This window comes from Nannobrachium achirus (assembly GCF_963921795.1).
Source record: "Nannobrachium achirus genome assembly, chromosome: 1".
NCBI classification, from domain to species: Eukaryota; Metazoa; Chordata; class Actinopteri; order Myctophiformes; family Myctophidae; genus Nannobrachium; species Nannobrachium achirus.
In genome coordinates, this window is record NC_137810.1 from 37,436,374 (window position 1) to 37,454,604 (window position 18,231).

An 18,231-nucleotide genomic window follows, 5' to 3' on the forward strand; every position below is an offset into this window, starting at 1 on the left:
CAGGTGGGCAAGCCTTAGTCAATGCCTGGTATGCTCTCCTCAGTACTTATTCCAGCATCCTTCCTTTGATGCATCTTTTTCTTTTTCCCTTTTCAACTGTTTTTATTATATTTTGACACTTGCTTTGGCAATGCTAAAGTATGTTTTGTCATGCCAATAAAGTTCTAAGAATTACATCTTGGTAAACACAAGCCGAGGGATCAATAATGTATAAGGTTGATGGAGAGGTGCAGCCAAAATGACAGTCCTATTAGCAATTATAACGTTTTCACATAGAAACCCCCGAACATAGATTTGTTCCACATTAAAGAGTTCCCCAGAAAATCACACCAAATAGGCAAATCATTTCTGAAAACTGTGCTTTTCATGAATTTGTTTTAGAGAATGGTTTAATCTAAAAATACATTTACAAATAAAACGCTTTGAGAAATGTTGAAGTAAATATCTAAAAATCCCCCAGAGACCTAGACCCGAGGACCCTGTATTGAGTGTATAAGAGATTATTAGCTACTTATTCCTTTTTATTGCTTTTTCTTTTGTTAACAAAATTACAAACAATAGGCCTACTTCAGTATTATTCCATGACAGATTGTACAGAAAGTAAGTAAAGAAGGGGAGCTGCAAAGAAAATAAAGTAATAACTATATAGATATAAGATAAGAAAGAATATTTTTCTTAAATTATTATTATTATTAAATAGTAACTCTCCATAAACAAGGGCCAAGGACACATCTGTATAAGTCCTGCCAAAGAAGAATAAAAAAACTAATTTATAGTGCGTCGTACTTAGGTTGTCTCTCCGCCAGAAAGAGCTGATCTACAAGCTAACAACGGGCCGCTTCGCGCATGGCTTCGCGGCGCGTTGTTAGCTTGTAGATCAGCTCTTTCTGGCACGCGACACCCTACGACGATGACATAACTTCCGGTGCTAAATTGTTTTTTTTTCTCCCCTTCTCCCTCCCCCCCCACCACCGCTCACTGGTACAACGACATAGAGGCTGAGGAGGAGCTGACAAGTCTGGAGAATGTTTTCATTCCAGTGGAGCTCTGTTTAGTTTAGAAACATTACAGTACGCTGTGCTCGAATAACCGCCGACCCGGAAAAAAGGGGGGGTTTATTTCGCGGAGCAACGTCGTGGGGTCGCCGTTCCGAGAGAAAACAAGGACATTATTGATGTTGTTGTTGTTAGCCAGCCAGCTAACATCAGCTGAAATCTCGTTAGCTAGCTGCTAGCTAATCGTCACCACCATCACCGTCGCCTGTAGCTCAGCTCAGCTGTGTGTGCATCGCCCTGTCTTCCTGCCATGGGGAACGCAGCGACGGCCAAGAAGGGCAACGAGCAAGAAAGCGGTGAGTTGTTTTACGAAACAATGCTCGTGATGAATAAATAGGCTAGTTAGTGGCGGCGCTGGAGGAGAGCATCGTTTTTAGCCGTTCTGTTGGCACTGAGTTCAGTTGAAGAACACGGCCTGCAGTGGAGGACCATCTTTGGTGGGGCAGCAGCAGCCAGCTAGCAGGCTGGGTTAGCTCTGTTACAGTTTACAGGACTCCCTTGTTGGTCGCAAAGGGTCCCCCTACTGTACCACGGCTAGGTTTAGCGCGATGGCAATGGCCATTCGCCTCCAAATTAATCAGTAATTAAAGTGTTATACGTGATGTGAGTGACACTGGGGCAGTCAAGTGTCACCGTGCGGTTGCAGCACCCACTGTCAGCTGTTTAATTCATGCAGTGGGTTCAGAGAGACTGGATCCTTGGTTGAGTGGTGAGATGCTCTCAAATTATCTTGCCACTGTACGTAACGAGATGGATGTCTAGCGTTTTAACGGTTGCAGGAAGGGCACAACAACGTTGTCGCTCACTGACTAGTACACGTTCTTGCCAACGAGAGGACGCTAGCTGCTGTTTCCAGCCAGATAACATCAGCAGTTCTGTTGTAGCTGGCTAGCTGCAGTGGAAGGCCTGCTTAACACCAACAGGTATTTGATAGCGACAGGCTACGATGGCTAGTTAGCTGCTATTGATTTAGCTGAAACAGCTGCTATTCATTGATTTCCACTGTTAGTTTTATTATAACCAGATTAAGGATTGCTTGATAACCAACTTGCTGACAAGCAACCTTACATACAAACGTAGCACTCTTGCAGCAAGCCAGCAACTGCCAAACAATATTTATGTCGGATATCCATATTATTTTGAGAGCTTAAAGAAAAGCAATTTCCACTCCCCTTTCCTTTACAGTAAATCAAAATGTTAGGGTCACTGCTTTGTTCATTGTGTTGATACTAAATATATTTGTGGATGGATTCTCCTAAATGCTGTACACAAATAGAAATAAATGTTACATTATCCAGATTGCTCTCTCTCTTGCTCTCATTTCATCCTGTTACCTGAAAAGCAATAGCCAGAGGGCAATAATGTTTTGAATGCTTTTGTCAGTAATGACCTAGCTAATCCACTAAACTGTGCAGTGCCTTGTTGCCTGTCTAGAGAGAATCCTGGTCTTAACCTGCTCTCTCATTGGCAGTTGTCTGTGTTGTTGCACAGACATTTGACTAGCTCTTTGGAAGGAGGAGCTGGGCTTGTGTACAGTAACATCATTCATTTCTGATGATCTGTGGAGGAACAGTTTTAGCACGTTAGATTAGATGTTGAGTGTTAAGGTGATGGTGTGTTACAAAGAGAACCCAGGTTTATTTTTGTCACACGACAAGATATCAGCTTGTCGTGGGGGTTTACTAATAAATTGCTCTGACTAAATTGCTCTAGTCAAATAATATTAATTGACTAGAACACAAACGGCAAGTAGCCAGTAGTAGTAAGGACTACGACATGTCATGAAGCATGAAGTGGGCTCTTTCTCGGAGTGACATAACATTGTTGTGTTTTCCCACCAGAAAGCATTATCACCAGGGTTCGGTGGTCAGATTACTTTGAAATGAATGAAATTTTGTCCGCTTTCTGAATACGAAAAAAAAGTAACTTAATCCATTAGATTACAAATAAGTAATCTGGATACTTTTGGAAAACTGCAAAATTGCAAAATCTCTCATTGAAAATATTGCACCTTTTTAATACAAAAAAATGTATTCACTCACAAAAATGTTAATTACACAAACACATTTTTCTCTTTAACCACTTGTTTTAAACCCTCCAGACATAGTCCACAGTTGGCTCTGTACTTTCACTGCTTTGGATTTTTCCTTCTACACAAAATATAGACAATCTACAAGATCACAAAGTGATGCATTGTGATCTTGTAGATTGTCTGTTTTTGGCCAATGTTCCCCCCAGGATATGGATGCTTGGTTCAAGTGGTTAAAAATCAAAAAACTTCCATGCAAATAAAACAAATTTCGGGATAAAATATTTGTGGCTCCACAGAGAGGCTATCTAGCAGAAGAGGTGGTCAGAATCAGGGGGTCTGTGGTGAGAAAGGAGGCCCAGACTGTCCTGCTGAATTCTCTGAGGTGGGGGGTTGATAATTGTCATATTATAAATTAAAAAAATGCAGTCAAGAATTTGTGTCAAATCAAATGTAACTATAATCTAATTACGTGTTTTCTGAATTGTATCTGGGCTGATTATGTTTACTTATTTTTCATAATATGTTTATGTAATCCAGACTGCATGTAGTCCGTTACTACCCAACCCTGGTTATCGCCTTATGTTAGCTGTCTCAAGGCTAATTAGAGGGCGTTGTTGTCCTTCCAAATGTCTTATCAGTACTTGAAGGCACCACAGCCGTACAGCATTTTGACTTTAGGCCTAGAAGGTTCTACTGTTTTAGTGTGTTTTGCATATTTTGCAGTTTGCACATGTCATCCAGAAAACACAGTTGTGCATAGGGGTGGGCGATGTGGTGATAATTATCGTTGAGACGATACAATGTCTCCACGATATGCCTTTTCAGAGATATCGTATGCATCGTGATACAATTGAGGGAGCCTTTTAAAAAATCCTGTTTAATCGTTAATACAGAGATTCATTGCAGAATTCAATTTAAACCTGCATTTTTGTCTAAATCAGTATTTCTCGAAATGTAAAATGTCAAGGTCTCCACTTAACTCCACTTTTGTCAAGTAACTTGAAAAATATCCATAAAAAACAACTTGAAAAAAGAATTGTGATAAAATCGTGTATCGCGATTGTATTTTTCCATATCGCCCACCTCTAGTTGTGCATGAAAGTCATATAAATGAATTCAACTAACACAACACACTAATGTGCTGTTGGATGTTCATAGGGGTGCAACAGTTAATTTATTCAAATCAAATTTAATTGATTATAAAAATAACTGATTTGAAGTAAAAGCATATTGGTGGAAGAAATAATATCTAAAAGCAAAAATAGCAGATGTACAGCTGTAGATCATTTTTTTGCTATTTTTATGCAACACTGTAGCAAGGGCTCTAGTGGTATAATCAGTTGATGTTAGTTGATGATAAAAACAATAGTTGATGATAAAAACATCAATTGGATGTTCTTCACACGTAATTAGAATAACTGACGTTTGCATCCCGCTGCTCAAACTGAAGCAGAGCACTCATACAGGAAGCTCAACTGCAATGTATGTGGTTAGCAAAGCATCACACACTGCACTTCACTGCATACAGGAAGTGTTTGTCAGTCCAAGGAATAGAGTAAAAAAGCACCACTGTAGCTGTGAGCTTGCTTTGTCAGTCACACGCCTGGGTAATAATTGTGTGAAAATGGCCCATCTTAAACTGGATGACTTGGCCAGCCGACTGTTCCACAGATATCGCAAGGGCAACCAAGATCAGAAAGGACAGGAGAGTGAGGTGCCTTATGTCTCTGAGTTCACCATCATTTGGGACAAGTTCAGTAAGTGTCTTGCTGCGTTTATGCAGGTGTTAGTCTTCCTTACTACAGCAAGAGCTGTTTGTCTTTAAAAAAGCCTTGTTTGCCGCTTTACTTCCCAATGTATGAATGAATGGACCATTGTAAAGCGCTTTGAGTTCGCAACTTGCTTAGAAAAGCGATATAAAAATGCAATTATTATAGGCTGTGGGTAACTCGAGTTTGATACTAGTTTGTCCTGAAAATCGTTCTAAACCTCCAAATGTATTTTAAACCATGAAAGGTTGGACATTTTATCATGAAATTGTTCTAGTTTGTTTTAGTTTTTACTGTTGTCTCAGTTTCTTCCGCTAGTCAATCTCCATTGTGTCATCACGTCTCAAAAGTCAAAACCACAGGCAACAGTCTTGTTTTTATAGTTTGTATTTTTTTTATCTGCCAGAGACAGGATTCTCTTAACTTCCTCTTAACGCTCAAAATGTTTCCTAATGAAGGTTGCGTAAGATCACTTTGCAGACCTTAAAAATTCAAGAAAGAACAAAGAAGTCATTCACTTTGTTATATCAGCAAACCTTTTTGATTGAAGTTCGTAAAGATTTAGGTTATTCCAGATCAACCAGGAAGTCAGAGTTGTGTCAAACTGTCAATATGTCACTTTGGTGGCTCTGTTGATGGCCTGTGCTCAGGAGCGATGGGCCCAGCGGTTGGTCTGAAACTTTCTGTGGGACAGATTACGGTGTACTAGTGCGGAACATTGTTGGTGCTTCAGTTTCTCTCCTCATTTTAATATTTTGTCCTGGCATTTTCTCTACTATTTCTATTTCTAAGTATGAAATGTCTTGTATAATGTGTTGTAACTTTATTTTAATCTGTTGCTTTTTCATTCTTTGTCTCAGCTGTTCTTGTTGTATCAATGTTCGCGAGGGTAGGCCAAAGAGAACTTCACATTATTCACAATAGTTAATTTATAGAAATACTCGGAAATTAAGACATTCTGAATAGGAAAAAATAAAAAATAAATTTTGTTGTCGCCTAACTACAGAGAACAATGTTGATTTGACTTGGAACAATTTAGCTTTTTTTTAACAATGTCAATTCATTTGAAACAATAATATTTATGCTTGTTTTTTAGACTACATTCTTTCCATGGACAAAAAGTTATAAACATCCAGAATGGCCAAATTCAGGCTTTTATCTCATTTACATGGAAGTTGTACATTGTCGTCTTCAATCAGTTCAATGTCATTTTGTTATATGTTGCATCTAATCCACTTGACTATAATGTTCTTGTTTTTTGCACTTCATAAACCTTTCTTCCCTTTCTTTCTCCTCCATCATTTCCATCCATGTGGGTGAATGTTCCTGCAAACCCTTGGTGAACTGTAGAGACTTTTGGTATGCTTATTTCTCCATAAGCTTTCCTAAATCACAGAGAGAACATTTTGTGTGTACCTTACTTTGTCACTCACTGATATTTAGATTTTAGGCTACCTGTTATAAATATAGATTATACACTTACTGATATACATTTACAGGCTCTATATACCTCCCTCCAACAATTGTGGAAGGAAGCACCACAGCAATTTGACCAAGATGCATTATGTTTCTCTGTGACTATGGACAGCTCATGTGTCTGTTGTGATTTTCACTTTGCTCTGTCTTTCTAATGCCTGCTCTGACTGCAGACCCAGTTATGCTCTGCCTTTTGGTCTTTCGCCGCTTCTTTTATATTGCTGTTTTCCCCTCAGCAATGTTTGAAAGGGATGCACACTAGTCTCTTTGAATTGGCACTTTATGTTAAGCCCACAAGAGCTCTTTGCATCTCTTTATCGTTTTGAATTGCCTGCCTAGGTGTTTGGATTTGTTGTTTATAAACAATTTTCCCTCATTGTCAAATACAGTACTTCCTCAGCTGTACTTGACATTGCTCTGACCTTATTGTAAGTTATTTGGTTGATAGAGTAGAACCGTTTCCCTCCCTTACACGTGTTACCTGCCAAATTAGCTATCTGACATATTAGCCCTTACCAACATCCTAATTATGTTTCTTGTTTTTGTCACTTTATTTTAGTGAAAGAGTTCTTAGCCAAAGCCAAAGAAGATTTTCTAAGAAAATGGGAGTGTCCACCACAGGTAAAATCAATAAAAGAAAGTTCTGTGTGACATTTGCTTAACCAAGAGAGCATTGCATTTCATATAATTATAGATTTGAAAAGATTACTTTTATTGTGCCATAATAATAGGTCATATGCCCTGTGAGTTAATTTGTTTTGTTAACAAAATCAAAACATATCTTCCCTCAACTTAAGCCTAAGTTTCTCTGCCAACCTTTAGATACCTCAGTGGATATGACTTGTGGAAATATTGGGTTAATAATTTGCTGTATAGTGTATACGAACAGAAATGAGATTTGGATGATAGCATTTAACGATACCATGTTTCCTCAGAGCACAACTGGCCTGGATGACTTTGAAAGGCTCAAAACCCTTGGCACTGGCTCGTTTGGTCGAGTCATGCTCGTCAAACATAAAGCAACAGACCAGTTCTACGCCATGAAGATCCTGGACAAACAGAAAGTGGGTGAAATGAAACAATCGTGTGACAATTCTGAGCCGAGTCTGTGCAGCGATACCAATGTGTTTGTCTCTGATCGGTCAAAAACACATTTCATTAACTAAATGTTGTTGCTAAATGCTGTACCTCACACAGAAGGAAATGGAAAGTTTCCTCTGGTACATTTCAAACGTGGTACAACTGAAAACCTCAGAGGCGCTTCACACAAGTGCTTCTTTCTGGAGATACTGAAGTGAAAGTGAAGGTCATGAAATAGCAGCATGTCTTCACTACATAGACGTTGATGGATGGAATACATTTTATCCAGTTCCATTGTTCATAAGTTAACCTATTTGATTTTCCATTTTGAGAAGTTGAAAAGCAATAGTAAAGTATGTTTTTTTAACTGGCTGCCTTTGGTTTCCTGACATTTAGTAATTGACCTTTATCAGTCCATCAAACACACACATCAAAAGTCACACAACACTGTTTTCAAAGGGTCCTCAGCTTCAAATGGCACAGCTTTACTCAATGTGGCACTAGTAGCTACTAGCTAGTAGTACTAGTAATAGAACAAATGTACTGATCTCCAACAATATATCCAAATGATATGACACCTGTCTATTCTGTTTATGTTTTGCCAGGTGGTGAAGCTGAAGCAAATAGAACACACGCTAAATGAAAAGAGGATACTGCAGGCTGTCTCCTTCCCCTTCCTCGTCAGATTGGAGTACTCCTTCAAAGTACACACTTGCCTCTGTTCTAGTACTGTAGCTGATAACATGGAACACTTTACCAGGCTCCCTATTTGTTTTGTCAAGGTCACCTAGTGCATGAAACGTGAACTGTTCCAGACAAAGTATTCAGTACAACTCAAGACTTTCTGATCAGTTTCACAGTTTTATCAGCCAGCTGTACTATATACTGCATATTAGAAATACAGATTGGTTTACTGTACCTGCCGGTAGGGGTGGGCGATATGGTGATAAATATCGTTGAGACGATAACATGTCTCCATGATATGCCTTTTCAGAGATACTGTATTTATCGTGATACAATGAGGGGGCCTTATAAAAGAAATCCAGTTTGGTCTAAATCAGTAGTTCTCAAACTTTAAAATGTCAAGGTCTCCCCTTAACTCTGACAGTATACAAATGAAACCAAATGGACCCTTACGAGTCTATTTGGTTTCATTTTTATACTGTCAGAGTTACATAATTGTAAGGGTCCAATTTAGATGACCAAAAGGAACCCAGAGAGTCCCTGGACCCCAGTTTGAGGACCACTGGTCTAAATGGTCTGTTACTACTTTTTGTTACTTTATATAGGTGGTTGTACTGTTAAGTAACTTGAAAATAACCATAAAAACCAACATGAAAAAGAATTGTGATGAGATTGTGTATCGTGATACAGCTTGGAAAAATATTGTGATGTTGTATTTTTCCATATTGCCCACCCCTACCTGCCGGCCTAAGTGTTCATTTTAGCAAAAACATTACATCTTGGAATAGAGAAAATGCACTGATGTTTGTTTGATGGCTAATGTTTATTTGCCATCATGAAAGATACGCATGAACGTACTACAGTAGATATTGACATCTGTCACTCTGTTTAACAGGACAACTCAAATCTATACATGGTGATGGAATATGTTCCTGGGGGAGAAATGTTCTCACACCTCAGACGCATTGGGAGATTCAGGTACAGGTTTACACGTGGAAGGTAGGGGATATTCAGCCGTCGGCCCCCGATCCACCCCATTTGATTGGTTTTGATTGGGGTAGATCGGCTCTCTGATCTACCCCAAGCTATAACCGCATGGTTATAGCTTGCAGCTGATTCAGGTTAGGCACTATTAATATGGTTAAGTTTATGGTGTGTTTAATTCAATCATTTTTTTTGAGGTTTTGCACGGTTATTAATAGTATAGTTATGGGTTTGTTGAGGCAGAGCAAAAAAATAATAATGATAATAAAAACGAAGGGCACCGAAATAGTATTTTATTTAAAAATCCTGTCTGACGGCTGAATATCCACTCATTTATGTATAAGGCCTTTTGTCACCAAGTTGACGACAGGTCCCTAGAGTAAAATGCCTTAAATGTAGTTGTTTAAATTCTAAAATATGTAATATGATTAGATATATAGCCTTTGATTGATTACAAAGTCTTCAAAATGTCATTTCTTGTTGGAACAGTTTTTCTAGAAGGAACAGGAAGTGATTATGCAGGCTATTGTATTTTTGTCTGTGCTTGTTTAATGTGCTCTCTTTGTGCAACATTCCCAGTGAACACCACGCACGATTTTATGCAGCTCAGATAGTACTCACCTTTGAGTACCTCCACTCTTTAGACCTCATCTACAGAGACCTGAAGCCCGAAAACCTGCTCATAGATCAACATGGGTACATTCAGGTACACGATCAGTGATGTCTGTGCAATAGGGATGTAACTATAACAGAAAACCTAGTCCTTGGCCTGAATCGTTAGCCAATATACTATAAGTTAGTCGCTAAGCTAAGTTTAAATGTGTTAGTCACTCTGCAAAATGAAAGGAAAGACATGGAACAATTAGCAGCAATATTTCAATTAAAACAATTGTGTTGTAGTGTCAAATAACAAGTTGTCTCAAGCCACTTATAATAGCCAACAATAATATCGAGGCATACACAACTTGATAATGACTAAAGTAATTGGTCTGTAATCTCGAAGCTCTAAAGTCTCTATGTAAATCATTAGTCATCATGAAGCCACTAACATGCAAATCTACTTTCCATAAAAATGTCATAGGCCTAGGCTGTTAGGCAGTGTCAACGAAACTGACGTTGATGGTGGTGATGATGTTATGCTGTTATGCTCCCTCAGGTCACAGACTTTGGCTTTGCCAAGAGAGTAAAAGGTAGGACCTGGACATTGTGTGGAACCCCTGAGTACTTGGCTCCAGAGATCATCCTCAGCAAGGTGAGCCAGCCATGTTCCTGCAGAACCTGCATAAGTAAGCCTTGCAGAGCCATGAGGCCCATAGGGCAGGAGCCTATCTCCTGTTTCTGTAGCATGACGTAGCTTGATGTACAAGTACACCCCCTGGACATGACGCTAGTATGTCACAGGGACTTATCCCCCCAATCCAAGCCTTGGTGCTGAGTGCCAAGCAGGGAGGCACTGGGTCCAATTTGGTCTTTGGTATGACCCGGCCAGGGATCAAACCCTGCCTCCCAGTCTCAGGGCGGACACTCTAACCACAAGGTCACTGAGCTGGTCAGAACCTGCATGCAAAGGAGTATTTACTGTCATTTTTAGTTTGTTTGCACGTCACTCATTTTCAACCATATCTTGTTATAGCTGGTCCTTATTAAAGTCATTATAGGATCACATTGATTAATTAGACCATTTATGTCTACTTTGTGTAGCTCTGTCCTAGAGGTGGACAGTTCATAAATGGTGTTTCCACATTGTTCTAACATTAATTCAAAATAAAAAATAAAGTTTAAATGGCCAAACCTGCCCACCAATGATGTCAATGGTAGGCAGGATTCCATACGGTCTACAGCCCTCCTCTGAGACCAAGTATCTTATAATAAGCAATTGGTAAGGACCAATTATATGAAGATGGGTTGTAAAAGTGCTCCTTCTAAGTGATGTTGGATAATAATGATCAGTGATTAGACAAGCAAAAAACCCTTGACACCTTAATAGTAATATTTGTCATGTTGTTGATTTCTTTTCTAGGGCTACAACAAAGCTGTGGACTGGTGGGCCCTGGGAGTCCTGATCTATGAAATGGCAGCTGGTTATCCTCCCTTCTTTGCAGATCAGCCTATCCAGATCTACGAGAAGATTGTATCTGGCAAGGTGCAGACAGTAGTGATGCAACTCTTTTTAATAATATTGTACCATATATGTACTTGTGTGTTATTTGGTCCTAATTGGCTCTGAAAACAGTCAGCTAGGGCAAGACATATCACCCATCCATACATCTTCAACCGCTTATCCGGAATCGGGTCGCGGGGGTAATAGTTCCAACTGAGATTTCCAGATTTCTGTATCCCGAGAAACTTCCTCCACTCCCTCAGGGAGTATACCAAGGTGTTCCCAAGCCAGTTTGGAGATATAATCCGGTCTTTGGTCTGCTACGGGGTCTCCTCCCAGTAGGACGTGCATCGAGGACCTTCCTAGGAAGGCACTCGGGGGGCTTGCGTACTAGATGCCCAAACCACCTAAGCTGACTCCTTCCCAAGTGTAAGAGCAGCTGTTCTACTCCAAGTCTCTCTCGTGTGACTGAACTTCTCACCCTATCTCTAAGGGAGATACCAGCCACCCGTCTGAGGAAACCCATTTCGGCCTTATACTTTCGGTCATGACCCACACTTCATGACCATAGGTGAGAATAGGAACGAAGATTGCTCGGTAGACAGAGAGCTTTGCCTTCCGGCTCAACTCTTTTTTTTTTTCTTCACCACAGTGCAATTTAGCGACTGCAGAACCGCTCCTGCTGCTCCGATTCTCCGGCTGATCTCCTTCTCCGTCTTTCCCTTTCTCTCATTCATGAACAAGACCCCGAGATACTTAAACTCCTTCACCTGGAGTAAAGCTTCATTCCCCACTTTGACTGCACAATCCATCGGTTTCCTGCTGAGAACCATGGACTCAGATTTAGATATGCTAATCCTCATTCCGGCCACTGCACACACTATTGCGAACCACCCACATTGATTGGCATTTAGAGTAGCCAATTAGACAAGGTTATGAGTGAAAGCCTGTTGTGCTTTTGGACTCATATTGTAGCTCATTTACAAGTTAAGTATCATTGTGAGCTTGTAGATGAGCTATTTAAGGTATGATACACCGTCTGATTAATGAATGATCGTATCTTTAGCCAAGGTAAAGTGTTTTCATCTTGATTCTCTCTGGGTGGGGCTCGTTCAAAACAGCCCGAACAAAGTACTCTTAGTCAGCAGAGGAACTCTTGTAAGCATAACATTATTTAAATCCTAATGCCAAGATTAAAACAAACAAGCCAGTGATATTATTGCCATGAAGTGGTGTTTTGTTTGTTTTTTTGCGACGGTGCATTCAGTGATTTCAGTAGCGACTTGAGTGCTAGTACTAGTTTATTTAATGGAAGGCTCCAAATTAGAGACCGACCGATATATGGCCAGTATTTAACAATTTTTGTTATTACAGGTATCAGCAATTATGCAGTCGATGTGTTTAAGCCTGGCATCCCTCTTTTGGGCATGCCGTTATAGGTGAAAATTGACAATGTTTTCAAATTTATTTTTAAAGTAGCAAATCGACAAGCTCACAGCGTGTCCCGAGTTTGTGAGCTGGTAGATCTTCTGTTTAATTTTTTTTTTAATAGGGCAGTAAACTTCAGTTTATGTATATTTTACATTTACTTGTTTGATTGTTCCTTTTATAATTTAAGTTAAAATGTTCTTTTCATATTAAGATCTGCCAACTTATACAAATTATGAGTACCACACATTTTGACATCAAAGTATGCTGGTAGGATTTGTCCCGCCAAAGTACGCAAACCGTTACACCGTGTGAGTTTAATTGTGCAGAGCAGAGCGCAGATCTGCCAGGATGCGTGTTCAATGTCTCTCATTTGTCTGTCTTTAGCCAGATCTTAATACTCAGATGTTTGTCTCCTCCATCCCCAGTCCTCTAGCTTGCCAGTGTTAGAGAGAAGTTGGTAACCTGCTGAAATCTGTGACCATCTTGTGGACTTCACATAATTATAATTTTGTCCCTCTGCTAATAGGAGCAGTGGGCGCTGTTAGTTATTTAGGCCATATATTGTAAGACCTGAAGGTGCATTATTTGAAGTCCACAAGATGGTCACATATTTCGGGAGCTCACCAATTTCACTGTCACACCACCATGTTGGATGATGGAGTGGGCAGACATTTGAGTAGTGGGATCTGATCTTTGTTTCTCTCTATGGCTTCTGCTGCATGGTGTTGCGATCTTTATAAATCACCCCAATGACAACAAAATACATTTCTGTGTTTGTGAAACTAAGAGATTTGCTGGAGAATGTGTGCTTTACATGCTTAAATGATCAACTAGGATGCAACATACTCATGACTTAGTTGATAGGCCAGGCCGGCTAGGCTGGTCAGACAGATATGTACCCGATTGGCTACTTTGTTGTAAATGCTTACAGCAAATGCATATTCTATATGATATAATATGCATTTGTCCTGCTGGAGTTGAAATTGTGAATTTAATTAAGTTAATGCGAGCCTAATATTATATAGCCTATGTTATTTGCAAGCTAACTGATATGAGCTGCTAATACCTAGACAGAGCAGCGTCTAGGTATTGCAATTGTTGGTGAATTAAAGGGAACAGGGGGACTGCCCAATGTGCCTTAAGTCAGAAGGTTCATTAGTCCGAAGGTTCATTAGTCTGAATTTAGTTCGGGTTACTGAGGTTAGGGTTAGAGTTAGGCATAGTATTCTTAACAAATTCGGACTAATGAACCTTCGGACTAATGAACCTTCGGACCAATGCCATGGTACCGGGAATAGAATTACAACTAAAATGTATTCAGGTATATCCTCAGAGTGAAAATAAGTGCTCATCATGTGGTCCCTTGTTGCAATACTGTTGGTGGTGGCCTACTATTACTACGGTGCTGATAACCTCAGACCTCAAACATAAATGCTATCAATTCCATCAGAACTACTTGGCTGAAAAGAGAAAATGAAGCCACACCAATACATTTTCAGCATGCTATTATTTTAATTATACTATAATAGCAGGCCACAACCAAGCCGTAGCACACATGCTCAAAGTGTGTGTGTGTCTGTCTGTGTGTGTGTGTGTGTGTTTCTCTCTGCATGTCTCTGTGTCTTTATGTGTCTGCATGTGCGCATGACTTATCTTTGACTTTGTGGTGTCTAGTGTGCTTGATTGGTGTTCTGGTGTTAACCTACAGGTGAGAACTGAGAAGTGTGACTATATATCTTTTCTTGTACTTAAATCATGTAGGAAATAGGCATGCATGTGCATTAGGGCTGATGATAATGCTGACAACATCTCTATTGTGTTGAATAAGTAAGCTCTGTGCCCACTATTGTCCCAGGTTTCCAGCTTTGTTTGATTGGCTTGACTGCAGGTTTGAACTGGAAATACATGACCTCTTCACATGTGTCTCCAGTTCAAATCTGCTGCTTAGTCAATCAAAGCTATGGGAAGCTGAACTCGAACAGTCAATGAGCACGCCACCTTCTGGAAACCCGGGACTACAGTAATGCACAGAGTCTACATAACTTATCACAATGATATTGTCATTGATAATGATATCAAACACTTCTATTACTCAGAATAGGAAGCTGATTCATACGTTGAATAACGTGATATGGAGGCGAGTGGGAAATTACCGCGTTCAAAACGAGGCGGCGCGGACATGGCGCGAAAGCGCGTGTGTGGTACTCAAAACATTTTCCCATGGTTGGCAGGTCTGTATATCGAAGTTTAAAATGTATTTTTTATTTTAATCTGTCAAAAAGATTATATACACAGTATATCGTTCAGAACATTGGTAAAATGTGTATGTCTCTCCAAAATCGGCATCGGACCCATAATTCTGGAATCGGTCGAGCTCTACAAATTCCACAACTGTTGGAATAAAGCTTGTTTGTAGCATTCAGTTAAGGGTGTTATATTGTCCATATTTCATAACAAACAATCCACATTTTCTTTATGGGTTCCATAGGTACGATTCCCCTCTCACTTTAGCTCTGACTTGAAGGATCTGCTGAGAAACCTGCTACAGGTAGACCTGACAAAGAGATTTGGAAACTTGAAGAACGGCGTGAACGACATCAAAAACCACAAGTGGTTCTCCACAACAGACTGGATCGCCATCTACGAGAGGAAGGTAGGTCCCGGCTATTTATTGTTCAAGAATGTGATTATATTATTTGTTTGTTTGCTTGTTTATTTTATTTCACTTCCAAAATGTTTTGTTCCTTTTTGAAATGAGATATCCACCATTTTGGGGTGAAAACAATGAATACAAACAAACTCTTCTAGTACGTGTGATAGTCTTGTACTTATTCTTGTGAGTGGTGTCCTCAGTTTAGTTATCTCCTGTATTTACAGGTTGAGGCCCCCTTCATGCCAAAGTGCAGAGGACCAGGAGACACAAGCAACTTTGACGATTATGAAGAGGAGGACGTTCGCGTCTCAGAAACAGAAAAATGTGCAAAAGAGTTTGCTGAATTCTAGTGAGTGAGAAAGCCCCTTCAGGGCTCACATGCATTGGGATATTTTTGCACTCTTTTAAGGGTGAAGGTGGAGCTGAGACCATCATATGTTCAAAACAATTGCCTAGTTCCTTCATTCCACAAGGCTGAATGAAGTCCTTCTTGCCATGATCCTTGTCGCGTGCATCTAGCACACTAACCTATACACAGGCACATCATGCAGACACCCCTCGTGCTGCAACACAAAAATACTAGACCATGTGTTCTTATCTCTTATTTCCTGTTCTGTTCTTTTTTGTTTGTTTAGTTTTTCTTTTTTCTTTTCTTTTTTTTTTTTTTTTTTTTAGATTTGCCGCTTTTTAGAATGCCCTCCCTCCCTTTATTTCAGTTCAGGTGATTATGTACAAAGCAAGACAAAACCAATTATCTACCCATTTCACAGTGGCACAAAGAGTGATTGATTGTATTAGCCGGTGTTGCACATTTTGTGATTTAAGTTCTTTGGGGGAAATAGAAAGGTTCCAATTCCTGCCAGTGAGTCTTGCCAGTTATTGTCTGTTACATGCCTGAGTGTATTGTAGGGTTTTGAATGAAGTGTAACGCCCCCGTCTATACTCCTGAACATTTTGCTGTCCTTAACAAGTAGAACCTTGTCTTTGTGCATATAGAGAAACACATATATCAGACATAAGATTTTACAACACTTTATTTTTGTTCTGTTTTGTTTTAGTCTATTTTTATTTTTTTAAAGCATGACCAAAACTTTGACGAAATGGCAGTGAAGGAAGTAAGTGTTCAGCAGCACTGAATGATGTCTCTTGAAATTGTCAGTGTTTGTTTAGCTCTCGGGCATTCAGCTCTAAAAAAGCCTGATTAGCACATTGTGGCAAGCCTAATTATTAAGCAGAAACATGTATGTGCTGTATTAGTTTTTATCAATTGTAGCATTGTTTTATCCCTTATCCAGTGATGGGGCATTTCCTTTTACCTCAGAATAGGTATGGTATTCAAATGAATATAAGAGATATATTTTTCAGGTACAACAGTTTCATCTGCCAGAAACGAAGCCAGTGGGCGTTAAATATATTGCTTTGTTGCATACAATAGGTCATCTTTCTTTGGCATGTCCAAAAAAATATTGTTTTGAAAAGACTTTTTTTTTTACATTGTAAAATGTAAAGGTCAGTTTGTTAAAAATGTCTTTCTCAGATGGTACGAAATTGCGGTTATGACACAGTGTTGGTTACATGGACATATAGTATATTGACCACTTTGGGACGTCTCACTTTTTTTTTTTTTTTTTACTGCTAATATTTATTTTCAGAAGACATCGTGTAACTGCCATATTTGTCTTGTTTCCATTTCCCCCCTGCATGTTACTCTTCATTTGTTACATTTGGCTACAGTCTCACAACAAGCTAACAGTGCCTGGAAAAGGTGTTTGACTCGCATCTCTTTTTTTCACTGGAGGAAAGAGTCTTCTGCGTGTGATTTTGACGCTGGTCAATTTTACCCCGAGTGGAGGATTTGTCATCAATGTTGGAGGCTTGAATACTTCTTCAAGACACTGTAAATAGATATTGGCGATGCCTAAATTTCAAGCTGTGATATGTTTTGCTTTCCTTTTTGGTTTGTTTGTTTTTTCCACAGAAATTGAGCACGACATGCCATTTATTTTGGCCCATATTTTATTTTATTTTATTAAGGCACAACTGCTTTTATGCTATTTATTTATACTCCGATGTCTAATCAATTTTACCTTCTAAATGTTTAAACTCTCATAGTTCTCAGTATGTATGAAGGTGCAAATGTTTTATTTACAGAAGTGTTATAAATGGTGAAAAAAAATCATAATTATTTATTTGTACAATTTATTTTTCCATTTGCCCTTATGGAAATAAACATTCATATTTACCAGTCAATAGACATCGATTCTCTTATGCCTGAATAGGATCATACAGTATGTCAGTCATGTTTCTTCCCCCATTAGTCATAATCAAGTAATTTATTTAACAGAATCATCAATTTCGCACCTTTTGTCTTTTCAGTCCCCATTGTGAAATTATTCAATTATTCTCGTGCTTTCATGGGCATTTCAATCTCGTTTTCCCAGAGGCATAAGGAAGGTGACCAGAATGTCATTGTGAAGCTTGTAGGAGAATCCACGATCATTGTGATCTGGAAATGGTCTGAAAATCCACTCGCTGGGAAATTAGCATGTTGCAATCCAAACTGCCTATGTGTGAAGTCTTTCCAGAAAATGTGCAGTAAATCCACAGCAATTCCTAAGTGTCATTGTCCCCCCTCCCTTTCCAAAACCCATATGTGTGTAATGATTGTCGAAGTTATTTGATGTAAATGATGGCTAATTTCTTTTCCTGAGCCACCCTGACACTCTTTACAAAGGAATATCAGTTTTTATTTTTAACTTCTTTCACACATGCCAGTATGGTCCATAATATGAAATATATATGTATTTAGTTTGTTGGATATTTTGCACAACGTCATTTAGAAGGCTGACACGTTTTCCCACCCATATTTACTTGTATTTGCAAGGGAAGTATAACATACTTTGCTGTAGCAGATTTTATGTAACAAAGGATATATGTCACTGTAATAAATTAAATTCTTTGTATTA

General features: G+C 39.2%; 1 protein-coding gene across 3 annotated transcripts; it reads left to right on the forward strand.

The window, feature by feature from the left end:
• The first annotated feature begins 1,003 nt into the window (after positions 1-1,003).
• On the forward strand, positions 1,004-18,194 carry prkacba (protein kinase, cAMP-dependent, catalytic, beta a). 3 transcript variants are annotated; one of them, XM_080721557.1, is made up of 10 exons: positions 1,004-1,351; positions 6,892-6,953; positions 7,268-7,396; positions 8,018-8,116; positions 8,992-9,095; positions 9,660-9,786; positions 10,237-10,332; positions 11,101-11,223; positions 15,101-15,265; positions 15,490-18,194. In XM_080721557.1, the coding sequence occupies exons 1-10, from the start codon at positions 1,306-1,308 to the stop codon at positions 15,613-15,615; spliced, it is 1,077 nt and encodes a 358-aa protein (XP_080577683.1). In that variant the 5' UTR covers positions 1,004-1,305; the 3' UTR covers positions 15,616-18,194. The 3 variants fall into 3 exon arrangements, with proteins under 3 accessions (XP_080577683.1, XP_080577684.1, XP_080577685.1); XM_080721558.1 differs by having other exon boundaries at positions 8,992-9,074; XM_080721559.1 differs by lacking the exon at positions 1,004-1,351 and adding an exon at positions 4,727-4,844.
• The last annotated feature ends 37 nt before the right edge of the window (positions 18,195-18,231 follow it).

Coding starts and splice junctions, on each gene's coding strand:
- prkacba (XM_080721557.1), top strand. CDS start 1,306: ATGGGGAACGCAGCGACGGCCAAGAAGGGCAACGAGCAAGAAAGCG. Junction 7,397..8,017: donor AGATCCTGGACAAACAGAAA/GTGGGTGAAATG, acceptor ATGTTTTGCCAG/GTGGTGAAGCTGAAGCAAAT. Junction 9,096..9,659: donor TACAGGTTTACACGTGGAAG/GTAGGGGATATT, acceptor CAACATTCCCAG/TGAACACCACGCACGATTTT.